At 34.1% G+C, this 12,348-nt stretch overlaps 2 protein-coding genes across 3 annotated transcripts in view; one reads left to right on the top strand and one right to left on the bottom strand.

Annotated features, from left to right (window-relative positions):
- Positions 1-12,348, bottom strand: part of CUNH9orf85 (chromosome unknown C9orf85 homolog) — a 185,137-nt gene that overhangs the window by 87,300 nt on the left and 85,489 nt on the right. The window lies entirely within an intron of this gene.
- Positions 3,026-11,315, top strand: CUNH9orf57 (chromosome unknown C9orf57 homolog). Of its 2 annotated transcripts, XM_039840955.1 has the most exons (4): positions 3,026-3,079; positions 3,544-3,657; positions 7,419-7,550; positions 10,320-11,315. In XM_039840955.1, exons 2-4 carry the CDS (start codon positions 3,606-3,608, stop codon positions 10,442-10,444), a joined length of 309 nt encoding a protein of 102 aa, XP_039696889.1. In that variant the 5' UTR covers positions 3,026-3,079; positions 3,544-3,605; the 3' UTR covers positions 10,445-11,315. The 2 variants fall into 2 exon arrangements, with proteins under 2 accessions (XP_039696889.1, XP_039696809.1); XM_039840875.1 differs by lacking the exons at positions 3,026-3,079; positions 3,544-3,657 and adding an exon at positions 4,268-4,749.

Raw genomic sequence — 12,348 nt, 5'->3', positions numbered from 1 at the left:
TTTACAAGTTTTTAATTTTTGCTGATCTGATGAATGTAAAGTAATATCTCATTGATGTTTTCTTCATTTGTACTTCCATGATTAATAGAGATTGAACATGTTTTTGTATGCTTATTGAATATTCGTATTTCCTCTTTAAAATGTCTGCTCTGTATTTTGCCCAATTTTATATTAGAATATAATCTAATAAATATCACATAGATATAATATATCTAGATATAATAGAATATATATGCATATTTTGTTGGTCTTTTTCTTCTTAATTTTTCAGAAATATTTTATATATTCTGGGTATCAATCATTTGTTGTATGTATTCCAATGTCTTCTCTAGGTTTTTAGCTCCTCTTTTTATTCTCCTTATATCTTTTCATTTACAAAATATTCTTAATTTTAATGTAGCCAAAGTTATTGCCTTTATCTTTTTTGGTTAGTACTTTTTGTTTCTTGTCTAAGAAATAATTTCCTTCTCTGTTGTCATAATTTTCTATATTTTCTTCAAATAGTAGCTTTCATGTGTAGAGTTTCAATACATATGGAATTGATATTTGGATATCACGTGAGGTAAGGATCTGATTACAGTTTTTTTAATGTGGTTAGCCTATCTCTCTGGGAATACTTCCTAAAAAGTTTCTTTCCCTACTGATAGGCAATGCCACATTTTCATATATTGTTTTGATGTGTGTGTAGGTTAATTGCTGTTTCATTGATCAGTTTGTTTATCTTTATGCCAATGCCTCATTTAGTATAATTTTCAAATAAACTTTGATATCTAGTTGGTCACATCTCCTTACCCAGTTCTTTTTGAAGAATATCCTAGTTATTTATCCCTTTTAGAACCAATTCATCAGGTTCCATTGGAAAAAACTTTTGGGGGGATATGATTGGTATACATTAAATCAATTTGGTGAGGATCAATGTCATTCAAATATTTTTCTTCATTAATCTGAACACGGTGCATTCCTTCATTTATTTGGTTCTTTACAGTAGATGATGGGTTGAATGGTGGCCACCAAAAGATATGTCCATGTTCTAACCCCTGCAACCTGTGAATGTGACCTTACTTGAAAAAAGAGTCTTTGCATATGTAATTAAGGATGAGATGCTATCATCCTGGATTATCTAGGTGGGCCTTAAGTCTAATGGCAAATGCCATATGAGGCAGAAGTGGAGGAGATACAGACACAGAGGAGAAGGCCATGTGAAGGTGAAGGCAGAAATTGGAGCTATGCAGCCACAAGCCAAGAAACACCTGGAATAACCATAATGATCTAGCATATCTTTTGTTATATTTATTTGCAAATTCTTTATTTTTTATTACTATCGTAAATGGCATCTTCTAGAGTTTATGCTTGTAAATGGTTTATTGATGACATTTAGGAAGGTAGTTAATTTTTGGACACTGATCTTGTTTCCAGAAACTTTGTTAAAATCTTTTTTTTTAATAAACATATGCCAACACTTTATTACAATTTTGTATGCATGCAAGAAAAAATGCTCTCATAGGTCAATTAAAATATTTATTCCTGGTAGGGAAATTTTCTAGAAAAAGAGAATGGGTTAGATACAGAAAGAAAGAACAGTCTATTAGAATGTCACCAGATTCTTGACTGGCAGTCTGCTGATAGTCAACTGCATGTGTCACTATTACCCAAAACAAATCTTTATTCCATCAAAATTCATTAGAAACTGGCATAAGGATTTATTAGAAATACTAATTTTTCCCAGAAGGAGGGTGTGAATTACAGTCTATAAAAGGATTGTCCCAGATAATTTTTTATACAGATGTTCCAACTTTTACTCCCCTCACTTCCATTTTTATCAACTTGCAGCCCTATTTTTAAAGTACAATAAAAAATCTAATTATCGTATTGTGACACATTATGAAATCATAAAACTCCTAGAAGAAAAAATAGGCGGTAAGCTTCTTGACATAGGTCTTGGCAATGATTTTGGAATCTGATACCAAAAACAAAAGCAACAGAAACAAAAATAAACAGTGGGTCTACATCATACTAAAAAGCTTCTACACAGCAAAGAAAACCATCGACAAAAATCAGCAACCTACCAAATGAGAGAAAAATATTTGCAAATCATATATATGATAAAGAGTTAATATACAAAATATATTAAAAAAATTCATACAACTCAATAGCAAAAACAAAAAATATATATCTAATTTTATAGTGGGCAGAATATCTGAATAGATATTTTTCCAAAGAAGACATACAGATGGCCAACAGGTACATGAAAAGATGTTATGTATCATGAATCATCAGAGAAATGCAAATCCAAACCACAAGGAGGCTATAGTATAACCCATACCAAAAATATTATAAAGGAATAAAAAATAAATACTGTTAAAAACTGACACAGATTTACAACATATTTTTCAGTGAAATACAAAGGGAAAAATAATATGTAAAGTATGATACTATTTTTGCAAAAAATAAAAGCAATATTATATGTATTTCCAAGTTATAAGTGTATTATGAAAATGCACAGAATAAAAAGGATACCACATATTGATAATGTGGCCACACTTGGGAAGACACTGGGTTTGGTAGGAAACCTGGTCAAAAATTTTAATATTCTTAGTATTTTAATTTATTTCAAGAAGAATGTACTAATTTGGAACTATATATTAATTTAGAAATAAACATTTTTTAAAAATCAAATTGTTTTCTGAATGTATCAAGTTCTGCTATAAAAATATGACATTTTTAATAATCAAGACCAAGTACTTCATACAATGGATAGTATGCCCACATGGCAATGTATATGTGAACTAATTATTTTGTAGCATAGTGCACATAGAAATCTTTAGCCAGATTTACAGTTAATCAGTTTGACTGTTGACTGACTTAGTCTTATTATGTTGATTTCATGAGTAAGGTAATTTCCTAACTGTTTATTTGGGCAATTTCTACTGTTTAAACCGTTTGGAATCTGGTGGATCAGAGACTTTCCTTGTTTGTTTCAGTTATAACAGACTTTATTGCATCAGAAATTTTATGTGTTGCTATCCTTTAAACAAGTTCAGACCTAGAAAATTCCTACAATACCTCATGATGAAGGCAGGTAAGTCATGAATAACTAAACCGTGATATTTTAGTCAATCTGATTATTTCTTTTTCTTCATTTTAATATATTTTTACTACTGTTAACTATCGTATAATACTTTTCCTTATAAATATATGAACATTTGCAATGAAAGCACTAATTTATGAAGAGACACAGATAAATACTTTCTTTTTGCTAATAGTTAAGAGATTTTTAACAGGATATCATTCTAGAAATGTGATCTCATTTCATATTTTTGCATTAAACAATAATTACCAGGGGAAAAATTAAGGGAGGGGATAGTATTTGAATATGAGAGAAAACCTACACTTAAAATGTTCTGGAGCTAGGAGAAGTTTTATTTTTCCTCTTCCACAAAATAATTTATTTGTATTTTATTAATAAAATAAATGAAATTTATCTAGTCATTTCTCTTTTTTTATAACAACTAACATAAATGTATAACTTTATTATTTCCCCAGGAAAGATTTAATGGAGGAACATATTTTTCCTTCCATCTTCTTTTTTGGCTAGAAATCTAAAAATGACAAGAATTGTCTTCGGTGGTGTTTTTATCTTATTCTGCCTCTTAGGTGGTAAGTCGTTAAAAAGCATAAATCAAAAAGAGAGAAATTACTTAAGAAATAGCTGAATTACAATATAAGTAGACTATGACCTTAAGGTAATTAAGGTGCTTATAACAAGGCCTGAATGCTTAAATAATAATAAGAGCTAACATTTATGGAGCACTTACTATATGCCACATACTGGTCTAAATATTTCATTTGTATTAATTCGTTGAATCCTCATAACAACCCTATGAGCTAAGTGCTATTATTTCCCATTTCATAGATAAGAAAACTGAGCTGGTACATGGTGACTCACATGTTTCTGTTATTATTACTGAGCTGGAATGAACCATACTAGGCTGGAAGCCCTTATAACTATGGCAAAAAATGATTTAAATAGATCAAATCAGCACAGACGGTGACCTCCTAGCACTTTTCCTCCAATATGTGCTCTTCTTCACCAACCACAACATTCCTTTATTTATTTAAAACACACACACACACACACACACACATACACATAAAGGAGGTAACAGGAAGTTTTCAATTCCTTTTACAGAATTCCTAAGGCCCCTCAAACCAGGTAGATGTTCTCTCCAAACAGGCATGTTCAAGCACCATGAAGGGAATTCTCCCTCTCAATAAAATCGTAAGGTGGTAATGAAAATGCCTGCTCTATGCTTACCCTAGGAGTCAACTGGGTAGAGTGTTTTAGAATTAGAAGATTTAGTGTACATATGAGTTCCCTGAGGATCTTGTTAAAATGCAGTCTGATTCAGCAGGTCTGGGATGCGGCCTGAGAGTCTGCACTTCCAACAAGCTTCCAAGTGATGCTGATGCTGTTGGCCTAGGGACCACAGTTCAGCAGGAAGACTCTCTGAGGCATCCCGGAGATAAATTTCTAATACTGAGACTTGGTGACTTTTGGTACCAAATACTGGAATCACCACTGACTCAAATGCCTAGTGTTGGGCCAGATAATATTAATGGCAGAAGCCAACCAGCAACAAAACATAGGAGGGGCAGCCAGTACTGAGCATAGATGCTTGCTGCCATGGAGAAAGGAGAACCAGACATTGCCAAATCTTCTAATTCTTCAAGGAGAAGCCAGAAATTCAGGTTGTAGGAAAACTCTCCTGTGTTTAAATGTTGACAACTAATACAATTTTTGAAAGCTCTATGTAAGTTAAACTAGATCTGGCCCCAGAACACCAGTTTGTGGCTTCTGCTTTCCACACTCATCTCATTACTAAATACAGTGCACAGTAGAGTTCTGGTCACCTCTCACAGAGAAGGTGGAGAGAAACTCAAACTGCACAGCCTAATTCTCTGCTGCATTTAAGTCCTTATATTCTCTCCTGTGAAGAATATGAGGGGAGCATATAAATAGATAAAAAAAAACAAAAGAGTGTCTTCAGTACCTTAGATATCATGAAAAAATGATCCAAGGAGAAATGTGCATTAATTTTGCTGGATACATAGGGAAGATGTGAGAGTAAAGAAAAAGAAAATACAATAAGAAATTTTGAAGTAAGGAATACCCATCCATGAAGTAAGGAGTGGTTGTTAAAAAAAATCGTCATGATTTATAATATATATTTCAATAACTTGTTGATTTATAATACACCTTTAAATAATTATATATATACATATATACACACATATATATGTATATATATGTATAATCTATTTGATGTCCCCAACTAACGAAGTCATAAAATAGAATAGCATACTTCAGAATTAACCATGTAAGGAAACTGTTCACATTACATATAATCCAAAGCTTTAAATGTAGTTATTAAATTAAATTATGTCATGTGTTAGTTATGGTAATAAAACGAACAATAATTTTTTAGACAAAAAGAGACTAAAAGGAAAGACAGGCGATCTGAGGACACATTTATAAGTATTCAGGCAATTGAACAAATACAGTCAGCAAAAAGGCCTGAAAGTTAAGGCATCAACTTCGGTTGCAGTAAAGAATGTGAGGGCCAAGGTTTTAGGAAGAAGGCTGTGGATATTGGGTGTGGAATCAGAAGGAGGAGGGACCATAAGAGAGGGAGAGAAAGAAACTAGAGCAGATCTCATCCAGAAAAACAGTCCAGAAGCCTTCAGCAAGGCTGAGAAAGATATGACGTCATGTAAACTCTCACCTTGGAGGGCGTCCGGCACCAAAGATCTGAGCCATGCTGTGGATCTCTTAGGGCAAGCTGTGAAATTAAGTCATAAGTCCAGGAGGAAAACTCACTCGAGGATGACTTGAAGAAACAAGCAGCCCTAGTCTTCTGGGCAAGCAACTGACCCTGAATCTAGAAAAAGTCAAAATCTCCAGCAAGAAGAGTGTGACTTCAGGTTTGGCAGCTGCAGTCACCTGGTGTGGCTGCTAAGAACAAGAGTTTTGAACTCCAACAGACCTCTTAAAATTCCTGTCTCCATCACTTGAGCAAGATACTTAAAATCTCGAGGCCTCCATTTTTTGTTTTTGTTTTTTGTTTGTTTGTTTGTTTGTTTGTTTTCTGATGTGAAATGTGGTCAACTCTAATACCTGCTTGAGAGGTTTATCATGGGAAATGATTGTACTAAGGCATGTCAATTGCTTATCAATTGACATAAGCTTAGTTCTTAAATAGTATTTATTGATTGATAGCTGTTTATGGATTGAAAGTCTGCCATGCTTAGTGAGAAAATTAACATGAAATTTCCAAAGTGTCTTTAGTTGGGGTTGAAACTGTGGAGAATAGTCAACTGAAGTTAATTAACCCTATCAGCCAGACCATTTTCTACTAAAAGTGATCTCTTCTAAGCCCAAATTTAACAGAGGGAGGTATAAAATACATTGCATAAAATGTCTAGTAAATTCTTCTTTGGGGTTATCAGTGAATAGGAGTGACATGGCAATGGTCTTCATATATTAAAAGATGGGAACTATGAACACTAAGACAAATTTTAGATGAATTTCAGAGGAGTCTTCTAACACTCTGAGCTGTTTTTAATAGTGATGAGCTTTCCATCACTAGCCAAGGCTCCCTTCAAGGGTTATCATGAATGAGATTCCTGAATTCGGAGAACCAGTGGTTCTCAAAAACTAGTCCAGTTATCTATATCTAAATCACATACCTTCTGCTGGTTCTACATATCTAAAATACAAATTCCTGGGCCTCGCCTTCTTTAGGGTCTAACTGGAGGGATGGGGTACCCTCTGGGAATCTGTTTATTTTAACTGCTTAAATAAATCTGATGCACAGTCAAATTTGGAAACATTTTCTAAGTAATGTTCTCCATTCTTATCTATATTGACCAAGTTCAAGAATCTCTGGGCTATTTCTACGTAAGTAAAATGAATAACATTTTTGAGCCACTGAATTTGAGTATTGAAGATAAGCAACATATAAACACAAATAAAGCAATAAATATTCGCAGAGAGCTTACTATGTATAATGTGCTGATTTAGACATTGAAATGAAGGCCTAATAGTAAACATGTGGCTGAAATTAAATTTTCTGGCTAAATAACTTTGGTTTGATTTAATCAGGCACTGAGGAAATGAATACATTTTAACTAACTTAGTTGTGTAGACCACCTGACCTAAACAATTTCTAATTAGTATCAGTTCAGGGTACTTCCATTTTATGAATGTAGCATATGTGAATTAGAATTACTTTTTAAAATATTGCTTAATTTTTGAAGTTGAAAATCACTGCTTTATTTTTGGCTCTCTCCTTCTTTCTTCTCCTTTTTTTTCTTTCTTTGTTCCCCATCTCTATTTTTTCCTTATATTTTCTCTCCAGTACTTGGAAATAATAAAACTGTGATTTGTAGATCATGCAACCTTTCAATTCCTTTCCATGGATGTCTTTTAGACTTTGGAGTCTGCGTAACAAAACCTGGTCAGTATTGTATAAAAGAGGTCCACCATAAAGGTAAGTCTTGACACTTAAAAAAAAAAAAAGAAAAAAAAACTACTTATTTAAAACGAGCACAGGAAAAGTCCTTATGTAACAGCAAACATTCATTGAGCATTTACTACATGCCAGATTCTATACTAAGGGCTTTACCTGAATTATATTACACCAACATAACTAAATAGTGATATGAATTGGATCTTGTCATTATCCTCACCTTTCAAGCATGAGAAATCTCAGGCATAGAAAGATTAGGAAAGCTGCATAATGTTATATAGCCAATGAATGTCGGAGCCAAGATTCAAATGCAAGTGCTTTGACTCCAGAACACACATTCCTAATAAATCTAGACACTGCCCCCTTTACACAACTCACGTCCTTACAAAAAATTAATACATAATTTGCTGGCCCTTCTAAGCACAGCCCTATACAATTGCACAAGTTGCATGCTGAGGAAGCTAGCCTTGTCCGCATAGATTAAAGAGCTAAATGTAAAAATCCAAATGATAAAAAACATTAGAATGTATTTTAAGCTTGAAAAAGAAGAGGCCTCCTTAACATCCAAAAGAGAAATGTTATAAAGGATATTATAGAAAATTTAAATATATCAATATTTAAAAATTTAAAATATAAATGACAACTCCATAACTTAAAAGATAAAGAATAAACTGGATGAAAATAGTTGAAATATAAATAACAGAAATAAATATTAGTATCTCTCCAGAATAAAGAACTCCAAAAAACATTTTTTAAAAAGACCAACAATCAAAAAAAATTTTTTTAACTTGTTAAAGGAAATGAAAAGGCAATTTTCAAAAGAAGAAATATAATGACCTGACCTAAAAACATAAAGAGCTGCTCAACTCATGAGTAAATATCAAAGAAATACAAATTATAGAAATAATATAACAGTTTTAACTCAACAGATTGATAAAAATTATAAAAGTTTTATAATATCAAGGTTTAGTGACAGCATGGGGAAATGGGAACTCTCATACATTTCCAACAACAGCTTAGATTGGTTTAGCATTTTAGACAATCTCTGTTAAAATTTTAAATAAGCACAACCTTCTATGAAGAAATTCTATTTCTGAGTATTTATTAACATGTAGCATGAAAAGGCATATATTAAGGTTATCATTGCAACTTTATATTTTATAGTAAAGTAATGGAAATGACCTAAATGTTTGTTATAGGTGATTGTTACTTAAATTATGGTATATTCAAACCATAGAATGCTATGCAACACTTGGAATGAACTAGATTCCTTTGTTAACATGGGGAAACCTCCAAAACATTGTTGAGTAGAAAAAAGTCAGTTGCAAACAGTATGTATAGTATACCACATATGAATAAAAATCTCCAGAAACCCAAACTCTAAATTTCTCGATGGAAGAAGAGAATAAAAATTAGAGCAGATCAAAGTTAGTTGGGAGAAAAGAATAGAATTTTGGGGTCATGTCTGCTGGGATTTGGAGATGAAGAGGGTTACTCAAGCTTTGTTCAACCTGTCTAGCCTAGTTCCCCTCTCTAAGCCCCAAGTTCCCTCTGACTTGCACATTTGCCAGTCAGGCCCTCTTCCTTACTAAAGAAGAGAGGTGCCAAGGCTCCCTGGAGCCATGAGTGATTGCTTTTCTCTTCCTGAATGTGGACAGATAGTCATCTAGTCAGCTTGACATCAAAACAAATATTAAAGGATTGTGCACATAAGAAAGAGCCTGACAGCTTATATAGCAAAATAGTGACAATAGTACTTGATGGGTCAAGGACCTGGAATGACTACAATGTTGCAGGAAAAGAAGTTTCATGGCTTGGAAATGTTGCTATGTCACACTGATGGGAAACAAAAAGAACTGGAACTTATGTTTTTGAAAGTTTTATCAACAATGTTTCTCATCTTTGACATTGTTGAAACTGGCAGGATAGTTCTTTGTTATGCAGGGCTATCTGGTGTATTGTAGAATGTTTAGCACATCCCTGGCCTCTACCCACTATGTGTCAGTAATATCTTCCAAGGTGAATCAATAAAAATGTCTCCCAGCATTATCTGCTGTCCGGAGGGTGGGGGAACAAAATCCGCCCCAGTTGAGAGACTACTGTTTGCTCAAGTTTTCCAGCCATCACACGTTTTGCTGCCTTTGGGGAACCGCTCCTCTGTGTTCTCCCTCATACAAGTGAAGCTAGGAAGCTGTGACAGGACACTACTGTCACTTACTTTGCACTTTTGTGTATTTTTCACATTTTCTATAGTGAATATGCATTACTTCTATAATCAGGGGAAAAATTAAGTGAGGTCAAGGATACACCTCTGTTTCTGAGAAACACTTGCACATCTACAGTCCTTCGCCCTACCAGCTGAGCTATCGAAGGGAGCACTACACTTGCACATCTAAATGATCCTTCTGTGGATTCAGCCCTTTGAATAACTCACGCCCTGGGTTAACCTGGGGGATGATATTAGGAAGCTTCCAAACAACTATAATTCAAACACTACATAGTCAATGGCAATTACATTACTTTTATCATCTGAGTTTGAGAGCTATTTTGTTTCACACTTTCAAAGCTTTTGTTTTGCAATGTACCCAACTGGAATACTTTTAGGTGGGAGTTCTCAAAGGCAAGATGATTGTATCTTGATAAACCTAGAGTTTTGCTTTATATGTTTTGTATTTATCTTTGTTTTGTTTTGTTTTGTTTTTAACATGTTTGTTACCTGAAGCATCTGAGGCCAGGTATGTTGCACCTCCCAAGGGATTTCTCTGTTTCTACCTCTTTTGTTTCCCTCAGATGGAATTCACTGGTTTTCAGTTAAAGGCTGCACAGAGAGCCACAATGAGTGCTTCAAGAGAATTGTGAAATACTATAAACTTTACTCTACTCATTGCTGCCATCGTACTTTGTGTAATATCTGAGCCAGCAGCCCATATCCAAATCACTTGACTGACAAGTCAGTCTCAAAACCTGGCGTGGTCATCACAAGATGACAGCTACCATCCATCGGCCCTCTGTAAAAACCTCAGACATTTGCAGGTTGTGGGAGATATGGTCTGAAACCAGTTTTAGTTTTCAAACTGCTCAATTTCTCTCCCACCATCTCTAACTCATCCTAGAAACATCCTTTCCAACATCATTCTTCTCCTCTCCTCTTTATGCTTAATTCCCCTTCTGTTGATTTCAGGGCTACAAAGAAGTAAAAATTATGAGTGATTCCCTGAGTCACATTATGTACATCATCTCTAATTTACTAATTTTCTTAAATATTGCTATCCTCCATAATATAGTTTTGAACAAACTGTATCACAAGATACCAAATGACCTGGAAGTGTTCATTTGGTTTCCAAAGCAAACTACCTTGCTCTTTTGGGATAATTTATGGTAATGAGAGGAACTGACTTAACATATATGATAGGAAAAATAAGCCATAAATAATCAAACCAGGCCTGAGAGAACTATGACTCCAAATGGCAAAGGGCTCAGGCAACTGCAAAAGTTGACACTTATTCATTCTATCTACATTAGGATTTGTCCAGTTTCTGGATTTCCATACTTTAACCATGTCTAAGGACTTTGGCTTGTCTAATTTTAGCAGATTAAGCAATTCAGTTTAAGCAGAGAGTAAGTTCCCAACCACAAGGAGTTTAATAGGATTTGAACTAAATTTGACATTTTTTAATGTGCCACACATTCAATTATTCTCATTCAGTGCCCTACTTATGCAACTTCAAAATTAATGCATTTTAAAATTTAAAGTTGTTTTTCTCTGTATTTTTAGGAGTTTGAGAAACCCATATGGTAAATAATAAAAATCAACAAAATCTTCTTTTGTAGTCTTTTTTTCTTAGAAGTAGGAGAACCTCTCACACAGTGGGCCCCCAACAAATGCTTTTCTATAAATTTTGAAGAAAAATAAGCATTAAAAAAAAATCCCAAGGAAACTAGGCATTTTCCTTCACATTCATCTCAGCCATACTTCTTAGACCATATTTCTGAATCCATTACAAAAAGTTTCTTTATCTTGAAATTTAAATCCATTTGTCATTATTCTGTCACCTAATGCATTAGCCACATTGGTAAACAGTGGTTACAAGGTCAGTGAACTTCATGGAGAGTTTATTTTTATTTTTCTTGTTTTTTAAATATAACTTTATTTATTCAATATCATGGGGGTGGGAGTGGAATGACAAGATCAGATAATCAATGATTAACTCCATGGAGCTTCCCAAACTTACTTTGCAACCCCAATGATGTCATGAGAAGATAACTAGGGAGCAGGTGCTAGGGTTTTGTGTGTCACTAACTAGTTGTTGACCTTGGCAAGTCACTTTGGTCTCTCTTCATCTCATTCTCCTCATGCATAAAACGAAGAGGATTTGATCAAGTGATTGCTCAGATTTCTTCAAATCCTAACATTTTGCGACTTGACATTGACACTTTTTTTGCTGCTGTTTTCTTAAAGATAAGATTTGGTGCTGAATACAGCCAATGAGATAGGCCCCAGTTATATGATTAATGCTCACCTAGCTCTTCACAATCCAAGAAAATGAAAGAAGAAATACAAGCCATGACAGCAGTGACCATCACTGAAGCAGTTTACTTGCATGCCAATTTGACCTAAAAGTCAGCATGGGCATGAAGATAACTTTCACATCCTCCAAGAGGTATGCTGAATAATGGCCCCCCCCAAAATGTCCATGTTCTGATCCCCAAGCTGTAGGTATGTTGCTTTTCAAGGGATTTTGCAGATATCCTTAAATTAAAGATTTTGAGATTAGGAGAGTTATCCTAGGTTACCCCAGTGGGCTCAATGTAATCACAA

This window comes from Pteropus medius, unplaced genomic scaffold (assembly GCF_902729225.1).
Source record: "Pteropus medius unplaced genomic scaffold, Ma_sr-lr_union100, whole genome shotgun sequence".
Taxonomy (NCBI): Eukaryota; Metazoa; Chordata; class Mammalia; order Chiroptera; family Pteropodidae; genus Pteropus; species Pteropus medius.
This window is presented reverse-complemented; position numbering and strand designations above follow the sequence as displayed.